The sequence below is a fragment of the Heptranchias perlo genome, chromosome 28 (genome assembly GCF_035084215.1).
Source record: "Heptranchias perlo isolate sHepPer1 chromosome 28, sHepPer1.hap1, whole genome shotgun sequence".
In the NCBI taxonomy this organism is placed as follows: domain Eukaryota; kingdom Metazoa; phylum Chordata; class Chondrichthyes; order Hexanchiformes; family Hexanchidae; genus Heptranchias; species Heptranchias perlo.
In genome coordinates, this window is record NC_090352.1 from 27,143,286 (window position 1) to 27,165,571 (window position 22,286).

Sequence of the window (22,286 nt, forward strand, 5' to 3'; positions counted from 1 at the left end):
ACGTTCTAAAGCCATGGCTAAAATATCTGTCTGCCTGTTTAAGGCAGCAGAAAAGTTGATATCCTGAGTCCGCATGGCCGTTGTCATAGCCTGAATGGACTCGTGTGAGCCGTGTTTGAAGCTCAATGGAGGCTGCCATTCTTTCCATCGCAGATATTCCCGCACTTATCTGCACCACCATTCCATTAATGCTGGAGTTGGACTCCTCCATCCTCTCTGCTATTGTGGAGAATGTGCATGGCATGTCTTCTGGTACCACGCAAAGGTGCAACTGTACCTCTATCATTATCAATCTCAACAACAGCCCCTGCGGTTTAGCATCTGCGTCCAGCTGAGCAGAGCTTAGAGAGGGGTGCGCCCACCAACGTGAACAGTCCACAGCTGCCCCTGCCACCAGTGTCTGCTCATGCTCACTTGTGAGTGGTGAATCACCAGGTCACAATCCAACTATCCGCCAAATAGGACCCACCGAAGTGTGCGTATCTGCGCTGGTGCATGGCTGGATATGATGTGACGGTGCGCCCTCGGGAATGGAGCTCCTCTGAGGAATCGCTTTCTTCCATGGCACGTGCCTCTACATCAAACCTTGAAAGCCCTGGAAGAGAACATAAAGCAATATTAACAATCATCGCAGAAGTTAGTTTGCAATGAGCACACTGAGGTGTGCAACAGGTCAATCATTGATAACATCAATTCATGATGTGTGTGAAGGATGTTAAAGTTCTGTCACCAGCCGATTGCGGGGTGCCAGTCTCGGCATCTCCAACGGCCAGGCATTCAACCGTGCGGCTGAGCTCTAAGGCCTCCTCCTCCGCCTCTGTCGGGCACTATTTGTGGTGGCTCCCTCCAGTCCTACACTTCTCCCATGCATTTTACGCTCTCTTCTCCAATAGGCATGTGAGTGAGTGAGGGTGACGTGGTCACCCGATGGGTGCATTGCTTTGGGTGAGGCTGCCAATGAAAGAGATGCATCAGGGGGTGAATATCAGACAAATGTAGGTAAATCAGTAACTCTACTCACTTTTCCTGACCTGGTTATGTCATTAAAGCACTTCCCGCACTGTACCCATGACCTTGCCACGGTGCTCCTGCAACTCTGCTTTTCTGCCACCTCGAGCCAGGCCTTCTTGGTGGCAGAGGCAGGGAGCTTCCTTGAATCACCCAGGTATAGTATGTCCCTCCTGCTCCTCACACCGGCCAGTAGCAACTCAAGGGAAGAGTCATTTAACCGGGATGTTGGCTTAATCCTTTGATACTTCATTTCTTCAAATTCCTCCTTTCTCCCTCAATCTATGTTTGCAATGACCCTTTAAATACTCCAGTTCCCAGCACGTCATTCGGGTGTGCAGGACGCCTGCTGCGCAGCTTGGAGGCGCGAAACCTGGAAGTCACATTAAGGGCCTTCAATTGAGGCGCAATCACTCGAGCCAATGCCAGCATGTTAAAATTTACCCCTTGGTGTCTGATGACAAAGGCACTTTTGACAAACCTGTGCTTTGAGTCGGACACAGTCGTCCATTTTAATATCACCTTTAATGGTCTATTTTCTTCTGAGATCACTACTGTTAATATCTGTGAGCCCCACCTGTTGCCCATGGCAGCTGGCATCCAAACAGAATGAGACAAGTAGCTGCAGATTTCTCCCCTGACAGCTGCCAGGATACTTTAGACTGGTTTCAAATCCTAGGAGACCACGTGGGGGAAAAAAATGAAAGGACATACAGCTTTGAATCTGTCATTCAGATTTTACATCTGCAGCAGAATCACTTATGCAGACCCAGAGATATTTGCTAACAGCTCTAGCTTTATTGAAAAACTGAACCATCTGTCCAGCTAGAACAGATGTAGAAAAGCCAATAGATTTGAAAACCCCATCTAGATTTTTTAGATGATGGTCTTTCTTTTGTTATTTTAAGACGGTATCCATCTCCTGTAACCTTTATATAGACTGAATTTTGGCTCCCACTGCAGGCAAAAGACTAAAGCCATCTCTACCGGCTCTGCCCGTCAGTAAGCAGTCAGCTGGTTGTAGAGTCGGAATAGCGGAATTACAGACCTGTGCATATTTCCATACTCCATATGTTCTCCTAGGATTTGAAACCAGTCGAAAGTGTCTCTTGTCTGCTGCATGAGAGAAATCAGCTGAAGTGTTACTCTAGATGGAACTATAGCTGATTTCTCCTGCCTCTCGTCAAGAAGGGGCACCTCGCCTCCATTAATATTTGTTGGCATGTTACATCAAAATCAGTAACCATGGCATCATATGCACACCCTAGGCCAAACTAATTCTGATTTCTATACGGCCAAATGCACACTTACTGTTAAATCATTCTGCTTTTGTGTAAATTAAGGCACATCTTTGTAATGAGGGGAGCATTCATCTGACACTCTCACACTGCACAAAGTGCATTCTAACATTTATTTAATTAATATTCAAAATGCACAAACATTTCATGGAATCATAGAAAGGTTACAGCATGGAAGGAGGCCATTCGGCCTGTCTAGTCCGTGCCAGCTCTATGTAGGAGCAATCCAGCTAGTCCCACTCCCTCACCCTATCCTCGTAGCCCTGCAAATTTTTTACTTTCAAGTACTTATCCAGTTCCCTTTTGAAAGCCATGATTGAATCTACCTCCACCACCCCCTCAGGCAGTGCATTCCAGATCCTAACCACTCACTGTGTAAAAATGTTTTTCCTCATGTCACCTTTGGTTCTTTTGCTAATCAACTTAAATCTATGTCCTCTGGTCCTTGACCCTTCCACCAATGGGAACAGTATCTCTCTATCTACGCTGTCTAGATCCTTCATGATTTTGAATACCTCGATCAAATCATCTCACAACCTTCTCTGTTCCGAGGAGAATAGCCCCAGCTTCTCCAGTCTATCCAGGTAACTAAACTCCCTCATCCCTGGAATCATTCTAGTAAATCTCTTCTGCACTAATAGATCACTCTGTGATCACTCCCAGATTTCTTCCTGCTCCATCAGGCCCAGTCATCCATTTTATAATCAAAGCATCATTGTGCATTGACTGTAGTCCATAGTGAATGCTATTTGTTTATACATTTTGTTGATGTTCCACATCAGCAAATGTATAGATCCTGACCATTCTTGTAGCCAGGCTCTGACATGCTACTGGAACAAAGGGAATCAGTATTTAAGAGACGGTATAGCATCTTAAGACTCCTGCTCACTATCCAGCAATTCCTGCTGGAAAGTACATGTGTGACTGACAGGGTGGGGCCAGGTTGTGATGCCCTCTGTGGTTTAATAGCCTGCTCACCCTCACTGTCTAGGCTCTCACACAAAGAATTTGGGTGAGTAACTGAAAGACTGGCAGTGCCCATGCAACCATAGACTAAGGAGTCAGTGCCTTCAGGAAATGAGATGGGAAACACAGGGTAAAATTGGCACACAAAGAAACTGTAATGATCCCCTTAGAGGTCTGCCCTTGAGAAGTTAATGCTGAATATTGACCGTGTACTATATCTGGTTGTATCTGTTCCAGGCAGTGATAATATGATAATTATTTGGAATGTGGGGACGGGGGAGCCCGTGATAACTCTCGATGAGCTGCACGGTGACCTGATTTACAATGTCTGCTGGAACCGCAATGGCAGCCTCATCTGCACCACCAGCAAGGACAAGAAAGTGCGCATCATCGATCCGAGGGAGCAACGCATCATTGCTGTAAGGTTTTCCACTAGTTTGGGGCTTGTTTGTGCTGCATGGAGTTTGAAGTTACCAGTATTTGATTTATTGAGCCTCTACTCAAATATATTACATTGCATCCTTTGAAAAGCTGGCAAGTGCTATTATGAACTGTGATGTTTTGATTGAAATGACCATTGTCATTATTAAGTGGAAGGCCTGTAGCACCCGGACAAATATTTGAAAATACCAGCTGAACATTAAATTAAGATTGGGAAATTGTTAGAAGCAAAAAAAAAAGTAAAATGAAGGCAGACAAGAATTAAGAGATTGAACTGGCTGATTTTCCAGTGGAGAATGTCACATATACCTCCATGTGAACATTCAGTTGAGACCAATTAGGTAGAGTAAATGGAAGATGGTACTTTGGTGCAGTGTGTGGAAGGGCATGTTTTTACCAGTGTTAGAATTTGTCCAGTTTCTATCATTTTCAGCAGAATTTGGCTCTTGTATTGTGCAGGCTGGGAACACCCAGTCATTGTTCTCCATAGTGTCTCCTGTACCAGTGGCCACGGGGTTAGTTGGGGAAAATAGAATAGTTACTGCAACTTGACCTACAGATTTCCAATCAAATAATGTTCTTTACACCCAGTTATAGTGCACATTTGGCAATAGCGCAGTGTGGTCACATTTCAAAACCTGCAGTATGACATTGACATTTTTCAGACGTCGTCAGTCATCGCTGGTGAGACCACCTGGATAAAGTGAGCTTCCATTTTTGATGCTGCATGTTGGCTGCAGAATAATTGGTGTGGAGGTGATTTTTTTTTTAGGTAATTTCATTTTAAAGTTTCAAAAGAATTTGGGTGATGTGTTGAACTATTTATACATTTCTAGTGATCGGGAAGGAAAGAGCCTGCCTCAATATAACGACTTACCTTGCCCTGAATTATTTTTGAAGTGCAGTCGCTGTTGATTTGTAGGCAAACATGGCAGCTGATTTGCCCACAGGTGTTGATTGAGGGAGGAATGTTAGCCAAAACACCAGGAGAACTCCCTATTCTCTCTTGAACAGTCCAAAGTACCACAGGATCTTTTACATCCACCTGAGCAGATGAACAGGCCTCAGTTTAACATCTCATCCAATAAATGGCACCTCTGACAATGCAGCACTCCCTCAGTACTGCACTATATCAAACTAGATTATGTGCTCAAGTCCTGGAGTGAGGCTTCAACCCATGACCTGATTTGGTGGCAAGAGCACTGAGCAAAGCTGACACTTGAGAGGGAAAAGGTGGTTACATAACTGAGAAACTATTCTCAGGATACGGGGTAGGACATTTAGGACTGAGATGAGGAGAAATTTCTTCACTCAGAGGGTAGTGAACCTGTAGAATTCTCTACCACAGAAGGCTGTGGAGGCCAAGTCACTGAATATATTTAAGAAGAGCTAGATAGATTTCTAGACACAAAAGGCATCAAGGGGTATGGGGAGAGAGCGGGAATATGGTATTGAGATAGAGGTTCGGCCACGATCATATTGAATGGCGGAGCAGGCTCAAAGGGCCGAATAGCCTACTCCTCCTTTTTTCTAAGTTTCTGTGTATAGAACAATTCTACATTCAGTGACAATGCTCTTTGATAATATCGAATACTGGTACTTTATTGTTTGAATATAGAAGGAATGTCGTAATATGGAGTGTGCATGGGTGAATAGTTACTGTTTTAGGGACGGATGCTGACATCTAAATTTATTGAAATTCAGAGTTAAAAATGGATTCTTTATAATTTTGAGTTCAGATGCTGGTCTTTTTTCCCAGTGGGTACAGATTAGTTTAAGCGGCTAAGAATATCAGAAAAACACACTATTAAGTACTCTTCCGATTGCTCTGTGTAGTGACATTGTAAGTGTGTCGCCATTTTCTCTGGTATCGTAGATGTGTTTGTGTAGAATGTGTTGACGATGTTGCTACACATAGTGATTGAAATATTCTTACCCCGCGCCTCTTAAATTTGGAATCTGCAGAGGAAAATTGAAAGCTTTTTAAATAATTACCGATAATTTACATATTATTTGTTTTCCTTGTTGGGGCAGTGGGCAAATGTCATCAGCCATGGGGGCAGACTCTTCATGGCTGTGGGAATACAGGGACATCCTGCAGGTACTTGTGCACATTTGGATTTTTGCTCATGAACTTTGTATCCATACAGGCGCACGTTCCATTCAGTTTTCAAGCCTAGTGGTGTAACTCTATCTTCACGGATTATGCCAATTCTTCAGTTATATAGGAAACTTAGCTCACAATTGTGCCAGTCAATACTGGCTGTTGCTGTGTATAGTTTAGACCCCATGGGGGCATTGTGCACATGAAGTAAAGTTGAAAAGTGAGTCATATTCCTGGCATAAAGGGCTCCAACTTAAGTCAACAAGTTGTCAAATCCACAGATGCATTTAAGGGGAAGCTAGATAAATACACGAGGGAGAAAGGAATAGAAGGGTATGCTGAGTGGGATAGATGAAGTAGAGTGGGAGGAGGCTGGAATGGAGCATAAACGCTGGCATAGATCAGTTGGGCCGAATGGCCTGTTTCTATGCTATAACTTCTATGTAAGTTCCCATTCACTGACTCCAAAACAAAATTCAGCCTTAAAATCAGAGAATGATGTTTTACCACCTCAAGACGTCCTCCCTCACCTGCGACCAACTGCTATTGTGCTAAAACCACACCTGCTGTATGAATAGTTCAAATTGCAGACAAAAGCCAATCACCGTTGCTGTGCTGACAATAATACAGTGAATAAAGATACCCAATAATAACTACAAATCAGTCTCCTCACAGTTCAGCTGATGCCGAAGTGAAACAATCCATGCCAGGGTTTATTTCAATCATCAGAAAGATCTCGTAGGAAAGTTCTCTCGTCGGTTGGATCGCCTGTCAACACTGAATGTCAAGGCTCACGTGGAAAATGGCCATGGGCGCCTTTATTGTCCTTTACATTCAGGAAATAAGCCCAGTAATTTATACAAGCATGATCTTTATTGTGAAATAATGAAGTGCCTTCAGCCAACATTGCTGCTCATCACAAATCAATATCTGAAGCTGTAAAAATGATTGTGAATGTAATAACCATTCGAAACTAAGCCGTGTATTCATTTACTGAAGTAAATCGTACATTGGAAGCTTTTTGTTGTTAATGAGATGCTCCAGCTTCCTGGGCAAGAGCATGTTTATAGCGGTAGATTTGCTGATAGTAATCACAGGATGGATAGACAAAGCAAACTGCGATTCTGTGTTTGACATCAGTCCTGAACCACATACTGTGGCTACAGAATGGCCTTTGCACCTTGATATTAACCCCCCCACGACAGGCAGCGTTGGGTGGAGGGGGAGAGAGATTAAAAATCGGATAACGGGTCCCTAACCCGCCACGTTTTTACAGCAGCGGGTTGCGAGCCATGCATGTGTCCCATCTTGCAGAGGAGGGGCACTGCATTATCATATTTAAATCAGGCTCCCACAGTGCGATTGCTGGCCCGGTTTCCCAAGGCTCGGTTATCCTGGCAGCGAAAGGGAGTTGAGAGCTGCCTACTCCAGTAGCTTAGTCCTTTTTAGAGCACTCCGTTTGGGCCAGGAGGAGCAGGAGTGCTCCCCCCTGACCCCTCAAGGAAGCCTACGGCCTCCCCTTGTTGCTGCGATCGCCAACGCCCCCCACCCCCGGCCACCAAGCTCTGAACCCAAGCAGCAATCTCTCCCTGGCTGCAGCCTCCTGCCGCTGGTTTTCCCGCCTAGCAGTTAATATCGGCAGGACCTCCGTGTCCCCGGCCTCTCCGGGTTTCCCGCACACCCTCCCCGTAAATATCGGGCCATTCTCTCCACATCATTAACAATTAATATAATATATTTGTAGAATAAATCAGGAGTTATATTTGAAAACCATGCAGCAAATCAGAACTTAAATCTTTTTCTGAATACAAGTGGAAAATTGTACTATTTGTTTCTTTTCTCCTACTGCGTTTTACCCTTAATTTTGCTTTCAAATTCCCCTCTTTCCCCCCTCCCCCAGCCCCCAACTTTTGTTGTGGTACAGTTCCACAGGTACTCTCAGCCCTCCATTACTGTTCTTCATATGCGAGCCTAAATGTTGAGTGTTGACAAGTTATTCAACCGTAGATATAATCATAACCGAGCCTGATCCTGTCATCAGCCGACACCCACATACAAGCACTGTCCACAGTGGTCACCGGTTACCATGGGAACACTGGTTGATATATTTTTTTCTCCCCCACCTTCCTTGGTCCAGCGGTGCTGAAGCCAATCGTAGCACTCCAACGGCCACCTTGGCTGAGATCAACTAACTCAGCACAGAGTGAGAATTATCCCCGGGGCCTTTTAACATGCATAATTTAGAGCTGCACCAGCCACTATCCCACCAGGGGAACTACATTCTTGGTTTAAATCCCCCCTCCCCCTCCATGTTCTAGTCTTGCTAGGCCATGCAGCTCTTCGGCCTCTCCCTGTGCTGCTGTTGAACCATCTGTGCTGGGAGATACATGTTATTGGCTTGGCCACAACTCTCCCTCTGAGCTCTGTACCTATTCTGAGGATGCACCTAGCTCATTCTTGATGCCCAATGCCCCTTGCCAAGAATCATTGTTCAATTTGTTTTGGAGGGCTGTTTTTATATATATATATATATATATATATATATATATAATGTTGGTGTTTATATTTAACTGCAGAACTATAGAATGTGGCTGGATTGTTCATTACCTGGAACATAAACAGGGCAAATTGAGCTGATACCATGTCTGCCAGTCTCAGTCCACTGCTGAGAAGTCTGAAAACCCATTTAAATATACAGAGTATCCTCACTGTCAAAGCGCAAAATGGGTTAAAAACCCATAAACTAGTGAGTCTTACTCAAAATGTATGTGGTTCAGCAGCATTGATTTCCACACAATTCTATTTGACCTTTTTAGGGACATTTACAGTGTGGTGACTGAAACCTGGCCTGGATTATCCTTAAGTGGACTTCTATAAAATAGATATTTTCCAATCAGTGGAGGACAAATACTTCTCAAGAATTCGAGGGTCTAACCTCCCTATTGCAAGGATTAAACAGATATCTTGCCTGTATTGGGGTGTGTTCATGTCGGTTCTGTTCTCAAATCTCTGTTTAATGTCTCTCAGCGTTGGCTGCTGGGTTAAGTCTCTGCTGATCTGTTACAGCCTGAATTTTGGCCTAGTGGTTATTTTGTGTATTTGTCACCCGTTTCTTAAATTAAACATTCCATGAAGTTTTCTCTTGGAGACTCGGTCGGTGATCTGATAATGTCACCGAGTGCATCACTGGCTATTCCTCAGGTTAGAAACCTGGCAAAAGTGTCCTGCAGGATGCGTCAATACACTCTAATACATGCCTTTTTCATGTGCAAGTGTTGTGAGCCTGCAGCAGTACAGGACACTTCCTCTTGCCCAGCTCCCCCTGCTGGTCACAGGGACCACTCATCGCAATTTGCAGCAAATCCATCGACAATTCAGGACATATTTACATAGTATTTTTATGAGAACCTTTCTGATTACAGATTTCTTAGGTCATACTTACACAGGCAACAGAAGAACAGCAAAGAAAAGTAGCTACCATTCACAGGCACCTTTTCCCTCCTATGTAATTAAACTAGATGAAGCTTATTGTTATTATTTTGCAGGTATTATTTTGTAGCCCTCTTTTGCCCTGATTTTGTCCCCTTCCTTGCCCCCCCCGCCCTTCCTACTGTAAAATGAGAAGGTGCACACTCCTCCCACATGACTGTCGGCTCTTGAGCGGCTGCCAGGAAACACATAACAGCAGCCTGGTGAAGACTCTCCATCCAGCTTTGCCAGTCCCAGAGGGTGACATCATGGAGTGGATGTCGACTGAGCCCGTGTCCTACTCCTGCTTGGTGCAGTGAGCCGATACTCCAGTGTCCCACAGCCCTGCACTCATCCCCAAGAGGCAGCTAATATTAAAGCCGTATATCAGGCCTACATACAATTGCTGATCAAGTGACATCCCTTTATTTTATTTTCCTGTCTACTTTTGTTGACTTAAGGAATTGTTTAAATGGTGTGTGCTGATTATATTACCTAGGGAAATAGTTTAAGGGAAGTACAGACCTTGCCAGAAAAAGACAGTACATCACTCCAGAGTTAATCAGAAATCCGTGTAACTTGGGTTTTGAAGAGTCCTCATGGGATGGATGTATTCCACTTTTAGTAAAAGTTGCATCTGCTACAGGACATACTTAACCAGGCAACCGACATAGCAGAGTTCGAGCAGAATTTCCTAGTCCCTTGTCCCTGGCCAGAGGGACACTCCCCAATGAACCAGAGCCCACCTTGAGTGATGTTGAAAGTTGTTGACAGAATTTTGAGTCCAGGGTTCAGATTCCGAGAGGCAAAAATCCAAATTGAGTCCATCTTCAGCAGGTTATGGGGTTACTTCTACATCCTGTTGGAACATTCCTGCCAAGTGTTACAAGCCAATTGTGTTTGTTTTGAAGAAGGTAAATCTAGGGGTGGGGGGAAATGAACCATCCTGTAAAGTGGGTGCTTCAATGATCGGCATGATGCATGTTGTGTGCTGTGATTGCATGTTCCTTTATTTTCTCTTGAATGCATTTTGCTCTTGTGTCTCTTGTATTGCTCTCTACTAACCAACGAAATCAGGAAAAGGACAAAGCGCACGAAGGCGCTCGTCCGATGAGGGCCATCTTCATGTCCGACGGTAAAATCTTCACCACCGGATTCAGCAAAATGAGCGAGCGGCAGCTGGCCCTGTGGGACCCGGTAGGAGTTGTTTCGTCATCTGGCGATGGATGCGGAGGTGGCAGCCTGGTGCACAACACGAGCGAGGGGCAAAACTTAACATCTTAAAATGGCCATTGAAGGAAAACAAAGCTGAATATGATCAAAGTCCCTGAGTGGAATCTCTTGTCGGGTTTTAATTCCAATTGTGAGAACGAAGGGTGGGAATGAGCAGCTTCACTGCATTTCTTCATGAAAGAAAACTCTAATATTTTTGTTACTTTTTGACCAGTAGACCAGTTTTGATTTTGGTTGGCTTATAATTTGCCTTCCTTTATGCACTATGTTGGCCTTTGATACAGAATTCTTGATTTCCTCTCTCCCTGCTGTGGTGGAGTGCAGCCACAGGCAACTAAGAGGCCCACAACCAACTTGTGGCTAAAATTCCTTCTGGGACATATCCCAGTCCAAATGAGTGATATTGAGTCTCCGTCTGGGACTGTGGATTTACTAAGTAGTCTGGCTCCCTTTCCTGGAGGCTTGCTTGACACACATTCCCCAACGAGTCCCACTGCCCCAGGAAGGGAAAACAGACTAATGCAGCAGAGCAACTAAGCCAACAGCACCATTCTGTGTGAAGCCAGACCAGAACAGTGACCCCAACAAGCCATATGACAGTAGAGGTTTACAACACAAAAGGAGGCCACTTAGCCCAGCATGTTTGATTGGCTGTACGCTGGAGTAATCCAAAACTAATCCCACTGCCCTGCTCGCTCCCTAGAGTCCTGCATCTTCCTCTGCTTCAAATACTTTAGATCCTTATATTTTTTCCTTAAAAGATATAACAGTCTCTGCCTCAACCAGTCCTTGTGGCAAAACATTCCTTGCTCCCAACAATTCTCCATGGAAAGAAATTTCTCCTACCCACTCTCCTCAGTCTCTGAATGGCTATTTTAAATTGATGATCCTTTGTCACTAACTCCCCAACCAGAGAAAATAGTCTTTACCTATTCACTCTAGCAAAACCATTTGTAATTTTAAAAACCTCTTAAATCTCCTCTGCTCCGGTGGAAATAGTCCCAGTATGTCAAGTCTCTCCTCATAACTATTTTTTATTTCCAAGCATGATAACCCGATAATGTAAGCAGGGCCACTTATTTCCAAGCTCCAGGGACCAAGGCAAATTGCTTCAACCTTAAGTACTCATTGCTCCCAGTGCATACATATCCATAGCAACAACCCCGGTACACGAAAGTACTCGACAGCCATCACCATGCAGTCAAAAACACTCAGTAGCTTCACAAAATATGTAAGTGCGTGTATTTAAATTCTTGAAAATTCAACTTAAAATAAGAGAATTTTTTAAATTCCATTTTCCATTCCAAACAATTTGTGCTACACTGGAAGCCTGAGGCAAAAGATGAAGTGGCCATTTGGCAACCATTGTGATGGTTCTATTGGATGAGGCAGAGCATTTTGATCACTAGTTTTAGAGAGCAGTCATGAAAATCATCAAAATTCTGTTATAAACCCAGGCCCCCAGCAATGATTCATTATGGAAAATCATAAAAGATCCTTTCAATGTTTAAAATGTTGATTGACTTCCAGTTGTGACTACTACTCTCGAATTAACAAAAAGGCAATTTATAAGGGTGTCATTTTTTGACTTCGGGCACCTGGTGGATATTGGAAATTCAGGCTTGCGCATTGCAGGGAGCACGAAGTTGGAAAATTACCCCTGTAATTCCTGGAGGGCTTGATTTGTGGGAACGTTGGTGATTTCAAAGCAGGGGGTTCCAGGATCTGGGCTGCCTGAACACTACATACATTAGCATAAATGTTGAGAGATTTTGCTAGAGGTCTCAGAACCTCATTCAAGAGGAGGTCAGTGTGTGCGAGGCACGGTGTTTCAGTGATTATAATCTGCTCTGTGCACTGGTCAAGTCTCGCCTCACAAAATTTACTCTATTGAGGTAATGATGGCCTCTAGCAAAAGTAATGTAATGGGATTTATCAGACCAACAAATGAATTTTACTATTACTACAAATTTCGACAAATCTTTAGCATCAGGGAAACATTTCCATAATTTATCCTAATATAATTACTTGATCAATATCTTTTTAAAACAGAAAATTGCTGATTGTACCACAAATACAGGCCAAATTGGCTGCTCATTGCCGACCAGCTCTGTGTCTTCCAGTTTTTCTTGAATCATCACTGTGAATATTTCCTTAACACCAGTGACATGAGTTTGATCATATTCAGCATTTATTTTGATGTTCTTCTCAAAATTGGATTTTACCGTTAGAGAGACGTTATTAAGTAATCTGACTGCATTGAGAAATTCCACTATTTTTGTTATCAGTTTGGACAGTTTGGCTATCCATGCTGTAAGGGTTCTGTGTTATGTGCCGACTGGCCACTGTGTAAAGAGAAGGTGCTTAAACTGGGAAGGAGCAGACTATTATTTGTTTCTATCTGTTACTATCCCAACTAGAATTCCTCTCCACAGAAAAAGAGACAAATAGGCCAACTAATCCACTTTAAAAATAAATTGCCAGAAAACAAAATTCTTTATAGAGAAACTTTTACATGGGTTTGTATACATTTGTATACATGGGTTGCCAGCCCTCCAGAATTGTCCTGCAATCTCCAGGAATTAAAGCTTAATCTCCTGGACACTGCTGTGAGCAACCTGGGAGAAAAATCATTGGGGCATTAAAAGAAACTTGTGTTTTTTTATCATTTTCTTTTGAACCTCTTTATTTATTAGTTATTAAAAATATTAGAGATGAGGACAAAAGGCTGTTTGACTGGGTGGGGAGGTTGGAGAGGGGAGGTCATCTGATGAAACCTCCAAGAATAAGTCCAACCATAGCTGGCAACCCTATGTGTACACACACCCCTGTAACAATTGACTCATTATTTCATATTAACATATAAGATGGTATGTCTCATAGTTGGCCACCAGGAGGAGTTCTAGGGCTTTCTCACAGTGGAAATATTTACTTCAGACCTTCCTAAGGATGCAAGATTGAAAATGGATCCTTTTCCATCCTTTGACTTCTGTCTGAAATGAATATTCCCCAAGTGGAATACTGTTGTTCTTATGGATTTTAACTGTTGCTTTCTCCTTCAGGAAAAACTGTCCCCTCATGAAGGCATGAGGCCTATGAGGGCAATTTTTACACGGGATGGAAACATCTTTACCACAGGATTCACCCGAATGAGTCAGAGAGAGCTGGGGTTATGGGACCCGGTAGTATTCAATATCAGTAAAGGCCCCAGGCCAATGTGCATCATCCATTAGCAACTACTTGTGAAAATAGGAATATTAAAAAATATATATAATACTGATTTTTTAAAATATAATTTTTAAGCCAAGCAACAAAAATAATGAGGAACAAAGGTGAATGTGTGATGGAAAATAAGATCGAGTTGATTAAACAGTGATAGCTGTGTGTTATATTTTGTTATCCCCTCGATTTTAAAATTCTCATCCTTGTTTTCAGAGTCCTCCATGGCCTCACCTTCCTTATCTCTATAACATCCTCCAGCCCTACAACCCTCCGAGATCTCTGCACTAGTCCAATTCTAGCCTCTTGCACATCCCCAATTTTCTTCACTCTACCATTGGCGGCCGTGCCTTCAGCTGCCTAGACCCTAAGCTCTGGAATTCCCTCCCTAAGCCTCTCCGCCTCTCCTCCTTTAAGATCCTCCTTAAAACCTAACCCTTTGACCAAGCTTATGTGGCTTGGCGTCCAGTTTTGTTTGATAATCGCTCCTGTGAAGCGTCTTGGGACGTTTTACTACGTTAAAGGCGCTATATAAATGCAAGTTGTTATTTGAACCAAAGTTTGGTGTGATACATTGTAGAGTGGCTACATTGAAACTAAGAGCTGAAAGGTGCAGGAGGTGATTGATGTATCTCACTGTGGTGCTCCTTCTGGACTAGACCTGGGGTGCCGTGATTTGTCATAGGAAATTCATCAAAAGAAAATCGGGACAAATTAAGAAAAATCACACTGAATGTAAGAATAGCTGATTGGTGTTGAAACATGCTCCTGTGCTAGTAGGCAGCTGGCATGACGAGCTTTTTCCTTAAAAACTGCTGACAACAGAATTTGGTGTTATATTGTGGCCTTTTAAGGGAGTAGAAGTTTAAACTTGGAAAACAGGGACCCACTGGCGTCTCGGTCGTAGGGTAACCAGCAGTACTGCACCGGAAAGCGTCTGCCAAATTAACATAAATTAATATTAATTTGGGAGCACTTTGCATCACCAGATTAAATAGAATATTCGCACCGTGGCGCTCTGAAGCACTGACACTTGCAGGAAAAACCTGTGCCTGAAATGTTGTTAATCCGTTAAATTTCACAGCTGAATGAATACTTCCTGTGGGCCGCTTTTGGGTTGCTGTTCTAGTCCAATCCTGTCTTCTAGGGTTGCTGCTACCTGCAATTCTGGCTGGTGTCATTTCATAGAACATGGTCCCACAGTCTTCAAGGCGGAAAGTACTTTATTGTCTATGTTTCCCCTAGTGAATATACAGACAGCCATTTTATCAATGCGGGGTTTTCGCAACCATAATTCTTTTCATAAGACAATTTTTAAAAATAAAATGAAAGGTGTGGGTTGCCCCAGAAGGACTTTTACATTAAGGGCACACGTAACTTTTACTTAATTCTTGCTTTTCTAACAAAAAAAGGTGGTTCGACCAGCCTGTACTTGGTGTAGCAGTTCTGACAGACCTTTGCTGATCTAGATTATAATCAGACAGTGCAAATGGTAACTTGCTATATGGATGATGCAAAGGCCTGGCCTCTGGAGTGAAGTGTGAATTGCATGGGCGTGCTTCTCAAAAAGGGCAAACTAGCACAGAGGCTTGATAGGAAAGTAGCTGTAATATCAAAGAAAGAATGTTTCAACTAAACCATGTTTGTGTCCAGTGAATTGCAAACTAAGGAAACCAGCCAAAGTATTCATATATTCAGTTAAAGAATCCATGATTCAATTGATGGCACAGAGTGGTCCAGAGTTGCGTCTGTGACATCCTCCATGTGCTGATCACCTTCAGGGAGGTGTCAACCAGAGTCCAAGCACCTCCTCAAAGAACTCCTCAGTTAGAAGGTTGGGGGGTGGGGGAGGTGAGGGGATGGGGGGGGGGGAGGTGAGGGGATGGGGGAGGAGCCCCCCCCCAAAAAAAAAACTTCCAGCTGATGGTGTCAAATGTGAATTGGTACAGGCCAGGCAAGAGACCACCCGACCATCTGGCACGTGAACGTCGCCTTCAAAAATATGAAGTTACATTTAAGACTCCTTTGTAAAGTTTAGGAGACATCCGTCTAACTAATTAAGAGGCAAACAGTAGTCGTTTGGTGAGGTCAGTCAAGTGGCTTTCCAAAGAACTGGTCAGCTATCTGCCATCGTGAATACCATTCATTTAGAAGCCATACTTTTCTTTGGAAATAAAACCTACTTAGCAAGCATGAACAAATGAGCTAACAAACAAAAGATAATATAATGCAGGGTGCTGGCACCAGCAATGTGGTGCACTAACGCTCAGTGGCATAGACCAGGGATGAACAGCTCAAGTCTCACTCCACTGAATTCCCAACCTGAGCCCCGTTAAATGGGGATGCACTGAACGGAGAATATGGCATCTCGCAGCAGGAGGGGAGGGAAAATGGGAAGTGTGTATCATGGATGGGCAATGGCTGCTCCCACCTAGCTCCTGGCTACAGGAGGTGTTCGTGGCAGCCTTGGGAGTAAGCCATGAATCCGCCTGTCAGCTGTAAAGAACGTCTCGGGCAGATGAAGAAAAGAGGAGAGAAATACAAAAATAAGAAAGGAAGAAAATTAGGCCGACAACTCGATGGAAGTGACAGCTGGTCAGTTTGGAAACCAACTGGCTGCACTCGTGACAATGCAGGATAGCAGACATGCCCAGTGGGATTCCCTCCACTTGACAACACCAGACAGTGGCTGCTTGTGTTCAACACAACAAAATGAAAGTCTTTTGGGTTCTGCAGTAGAGCCTTTGAAACAGGAAAGAAAACTGTGTAAAAAGTCATTACTTGGATCACACAAGTGTTCACATTACCTTCCCCTTTAATTAAAATTTTGAACTCCCAAGGATATTGCTGATTTTAGTGGCCCCAAATGTTCGTCTTCCAATGACATGTATTTTTTTATGATTCTGGTTCTGTATTCGTTTACTTTCATTTTTATAATTAGATGTTTTATATTCACAATCTGACACATCATACAGGCATTGGAGGTACATTAAGGTGTTATGCTTTATCCTCCTGCTTTTTGAGCGAGCATTTACACTATGACTGCAGTGCTAAACAGTTTTGCTTCATATCTACACTACAGTCACACCCCCAGTCTGGTAAATGGGGGTGCATTTACCAGACTACGCTACAGTCTGGTAGATGCACCCCCAGAGTTGTAAGCTAAGCTCCTGCTGTGGTGCCTCGCTTGCCGGGACAGTATACTGGAAGTGTGAGTGCAGCTCCTCTTGACTTCCATCTTTTATCTGTCTGTTCATTTTAATGGACAGAAAATCACCGGGAACACACACCCTCTGATTTAAAAATGCTCCTGGTGGGCAAGGCTCTAAACTAGGAGTGGGAGTTGCATAAAATTTCCCCCTAGTTTAAAGGCAGCTAAATCTGGAGTCAGGTCAGGCTCTAATTCCAGATATTCACTGCACAAGTTTAGTGTAGGTGACAAGTAGATGCTGCTTTGCACCAATACTATAATTATAGTGTAGGTGAAACCTGACCCCAACAGCCCTCTAATTTGCATGTACTTATGTACTTATGTACTGTGTCAAAAAGCGCAAAAAAATTTCTCTATACAATTAAATGTAGGAGAGGCAATTGTATTCACCGAATAACACACTAATGTTGACCACAATCTCCACTCCCCCCATTGCCTGTTTTATGTGAACGGTTTGTACCATTAACTTGTCGCATGCAGCAGTGGACAATCAGCGTGGACAGAGTTAAAAATTTTATACCTTTTTTTCCCCCCACCACCACCCCCTCCCCATGTAGAAAAACTTTGATGAACCAATAGCACTTCAGGAAATGGACACCAGTAATGGAGTGCTTCTGCCATTTTATGACCCAGACTCCAATATAGTCTACCTCTGTGGAAAGGTGAGGGTTTACTCGTGTGTTAGTAGCTCATTCTAATGGTTTGATGCAAACAATCCAGTGATCGGATTAACTGGTCATTCATCTCATGCTGTTTGCGAAATCTTGCTGTGTGCAAAATGGCTTCCGCGTTTACCTGCATAAGAATAGTCATTGCAATTCAAAGTAATTAATGGTATAAAAAGCATTTTGAGAAATTGCTGAAAGTGTGATTAGGTCATACTGCAGATTGAAAAATATTTCTACTCGTACTTTGGCAAAAATACTTTCTTTTAAAAAGAGCATTGCCTTCACGACAAATGATTTGCGAACTTTTTTGAGTCAGAGCGCATTAACACTTCAGTAATGCATGATGTTGCCATGACAAAAGTGATACATGGCCCTCAAGCAAGCAAACGGTTTGCCAAACCCTTTTCTCATGGAGTCACTTCCCCTTTAATCCCACTCCATCATTGTCACGGATGTGTATGGATGGGCCTTCAAGATGACATCAGATTATTATTATTCTGTGGATGTGCTTTTTATTTTCATTGTCCAGGTAATTGTGGAATATCTTCTTTATTACTTGGTTGCTTGACCATATATGGTGTTTATGCTATGTTTCGCAAATCAGAATAAATTCATAATTTTTTATACCACATGATCTCATCAGTATGGACGAGGAAGACCAGACAGCCCTCTTATCCCATCCATCTAGAACCTAGTTTCCTGATCACAGCATGCAACTGTGCTTTAAATAACTCCAAGATTTACAACTCCATGATCCCACTTACAATTCCATTCCAAGTGTTACTTACACTTTATGTGAAGAAGAACCTCCTGACTTCTCATTTTAATGAAACAATTTTTGTACTAATTGCTGCTGATGTGGAGTGTTACATAACGGTGCTTGTGGTAGGGATCAGATACATCCCATTGCTATGGTGTATACACTGGGGGAAGAAATACAATAAAGGATTAACTAGACTGGAACAGTACAGGTCAGTACCAGTCTAGGAGCTTTCACTCCCTGAATTAGAAAGATTAGCAGAGCGATTTTTTTTTATATAATGCTGTTTATCCCATGCCAGATCTTGGGCCTAAATCCTGGGAGATGACCCATTATTCCAACGACCTACCTATTATATGTTGAGGTTTGCTACAGTAAAACCACTAGACATGTTTTGGAAAATTAAGATCCCTGTTTACTCTGGTCCAGTTTTCTGTGCTTTCTCTTTGGAGACTGATTTCTCTGTGTGCAGGGCGATAGCAGTATTCGTTATTTCGAAATCACGCATGAAGCTCCGTATGTTCATTACCTCAGCACGTACAGCAGTAAGGAGCCACAGAGAGGAATGGGCTTCATGGTAAAGAGAGGTCTGGATGTCAGCAGATGTGAAATTGCAAGGTCAGTGGGGTTTTCTTTTGCTTCAACCCAAGTCAAGTAGATTCTGCTTCATCAATGATGAAATTATAGGCAATTTAGCAAGATCACAGCTAATGGGGTTATTGAAAATAATGCTGTTTTTCAACATGTCCTCTTCAGATAAAGACCTGTGTCAATGCACAAAGATGTAGGTTCACAGCCACGAATGCCCACACTGAGTCGCTGGCCTTAGCTGTTGCGTCAAGAAAAGGTGCTAGTGGACTTTATACTGTGAAAGGGAGAAAAATAGGGTGATACTTTAATCTAGGGTTGAGCCTACCTGTTCAGGTGGTCTAGCTGAATTTTGAAAATCCAATGGCATTACTCAAAGAAGAGTAGGGAACATTATTGGCTAACATTTCTTCCTCAAACCAACTAAACCAAAGACTGAGATTGGTCACTAATCTCACTGCTGTCTGTGGATGTTACTGGCGTAGAATGGTTGCCGTGTTTGCCTACATAACCACAGTGACTGCACTTGAAAGTAGTTCATTGTATGAAGCGCTTTGAAATGTAGCTGAGATATAATAAAACACGGTATAAATGTGGTTATTATAGTTAGTCTCTATAAATATGTAAAGACCGTAGATCACCTGTTAATCAAGAACAAATTTGCTTTTATGATAATGCATGAATGACATTACAATGATGAATCGTGTGGCATGAACGTTATCAAACCTTAATATGCAGCTCACAGATAGTGATGGTCACTACGGATATCACTATCAGGACTGGTCCAAAACCCAGTAAATCCACACCTGCAAATTAGTAATCTAAAGCTTTGATTGTCCTCTTTTGACGTAATCTATTTCAGAATGGCTACTGCCGAGTTTTAGACAGACTCAAATGGAGGGGGTCTGTTTGTACCCATTTTCTAGGTCAGCTCATTAGTCCTGTATAACTTCAGGTGTAGATTTTTATTGCTGTGGGAAGCACACTATTGGCAGGGGCGGAGGCGGAGATTTGCATGTATGTGAAATTTAAAGGAATAGCGACACTTAAAGGGGATTATCAAAATAAGGGGACAAGAGCCATCTCAACCCGTTATCAGCCTTTTCCGAAACTGAAGAGGCAGGGGACTGAGAAGAGATGGGCAAAAATGAATGGAAAGGAAACCCAAAGTGCAGGCATCGAGTCTGCGGTGATGTGATTGAGCAGTCCACACCCAACCTCTTGTCTGATGGCTGCTTAATTGGAGGTACTACTGCATAAGGTGCTCATGAGGACAGGAATCCTCTGTGCAACTCCAGGGCACCATCCCCATAGATCTGCATTGCAGTATCCCTGCAAGGAGCTGGAGCCAAGTTTCAGGCCAGAGCTGACTATATTACTGTCACTGGATGTGCCAGCCCTATGCTGCGTAGTAATTACAGCTGATTCTCTGCTGACCCAGGCCCTGAGAAGACAGTTCCTCATGGTCAGTGCCAGGTAGGTGTGCAAGGGCCTGCAGAAATGGTTGGTGGCTTCTTGACAGGCACGCCCAACCAGGCTATGGACAATTAGGTCATAACATATCTTCAAAGTGCAATTAGCTTTCTTTGGGAAGTGGAGCCTCCACCAGCATTACGTCGGCCAAAATGAAGTCTGGCTAACTGTCTGCAGATACAGCTGTGTGGTTACTGGAGGCTGAGCCCAGAGCATCTTCATGCAGCCTGACCTACCTGGCACCCCACCCTTAATTAAGATTGTCCTCTTCTTCCAAACATGTCAGGGACATTCCCATTAGGAAACCCATTGGTGTCAGTAATGGTGCTGAGCGAAAGAAATATATAAATTACAGGAACAAATTGAGGAAATACAGTTAAGAAATGGCTGAAATTTGCCTACCTTTATATTACTGTATCCTTACTTTGAACTCCAGTACGCTTAATGTTGCCAGCATCCCTGGTCACTTATTTCATATGGATATAATTAATGTTTGGCATTTGCATGCATTAAAGTGCTTGGCTGTTTGAGGTGGGTATTTCCAACGCTGCTGGTTCCACTGGAAAATACATCAAGCACAAAGTGGGCCGCGTTCCAGTGGGGCTTACCGCCCGCCTTCTGCCCCTGCCTGCCCAAACACTGTTCAAAAATCGGGCGGCCTTCATAGGATAATCCAGGCTTTGATATTTAGGAAAAAATATAGATATTTGGGGCAATAATTGCTTTAAATCACTTGAAGTTCAGCGTTGCAGTTTCTGTACTCGGCTGAATCTTTTAGTTAAATCAGTCCCTGTAACCACTCCCAGCTTATCCATCACTCCCTGTGTAATTAGAAATATATTTGTGGAAAAATAATCGTGACAGAACCCATTTTGTTTTTCTATCTCTGATCGTTTAATGGAATTTGATTTGTTACACTTTTATTTTTTAGGTTTTTCAAATTACACGAACGGAAGTGTGAGCCTATTACAATGACGGTGCCTCGAAAGGTCAGTGCAGTGGAAAATCCCATTACACAAAATGGAGAAGGAGGGAAAATACAAAAGTTCCATCCAATTTTTAATAAATATAGTCTCTTAGATTTAAAAAAGATCTATGTCAACTTGTTAAATTGGAACACATATTTTTGAAGCTAAAATAGATCCATATTTGTTTCTTTTTTAAAAAAAAACCTCACTGTTCTGCTTAAAGTTGCATTAATGTCCAGAAACTGAACCCAGATTTGACTCGGAGGCTAATTTGATGCCCATGGAACCCAACATCATTTTGATAATCGGAATGTATCATTTTTTTGTATCTTTGTTTCGCCAATTGTTGTTTTCTAGGTTGCAAGTCATAAATTGAAGCCAACAAATGTCTTTTTAATCAGATGTTCCATTCACTTTTGAAGCACTAAAAAGAGATCGCTGTCATTTTAAAATCTTTTTGTTCAATTTATCTCTCTTATATTTGGTTGCGAAGGTTGAATACTGATCCTGTACTGTGCTTTATGTGTGGTTTACGAGCCCAGTACTCTGCAGCCTTTTCATTGCAGTGCCTCTTAAGACAATGCAGGATCCATAGGGCGTGGGAACTTTCTGTTAAGATCCAACAAGGTCTGCAGAGTGGAAATTTAAAGAACTCAAGGGTAGTTTTACAAAATTGTGTTCCTGTCATGGAATCTTGCCCACCACGAGCGCAACTCGGAATTCGGGCACCAACAGCCCAGAATTTTCCATCCGTTGATGGGAAGGTGTGGGGAGCGCGCCTTAGTTTCCTGAGGTGTGCTCCCAGCAGGGAGGGTTCTACTTCAGGAGCCCGATTTCATAAAGCTCCCCTTGTGGTCTACGCAAGAAATTGATTTTACTTG

The 22,286-nt window shown here is 42.9% G+C and overlaps 1 protein-coding gene across 3 annotated transcripts in view; it reads left to right on the plus strand.

The window, feature by feature from the left end:
- LOC137344962 (coronin-6-like) overlaps positions 1-22,286 on the plus strand; it is a 212,250-nt gene that overhangs the window by 178,254 nt on the left and 11,710 nt on the right. For 2 of the 3 annotated variants that reach the window (XM_068008264.1, XM_068008263.1), the window contains exons 5-9: positions 3,510-3,691; positions 13,581-13,700; positions 17,506-17,610; positions 18,849-18,994; positions 21,369-21,426. In XM_068008264.1, coding sequence (XP_067864365.1) covers positions 3,510-3,691; positions 13,581-13,700; positions 17,506-17,610; positions 18,849-18,994; positions 21,369-21,426 — 611 coding nt within the window. Of the gene's footprint in view, positions 1-3,509; positions 3,692-10,362; positions 10,483-13,580; positions 13,701-17,505; positions 17,611-18,848; positions 18,995-21,368; positions 21,427-22,286 lie in introns of all 3 variants that reach the window. The other variant, XM_068008265.1, reaches the window with a different exon arrangement.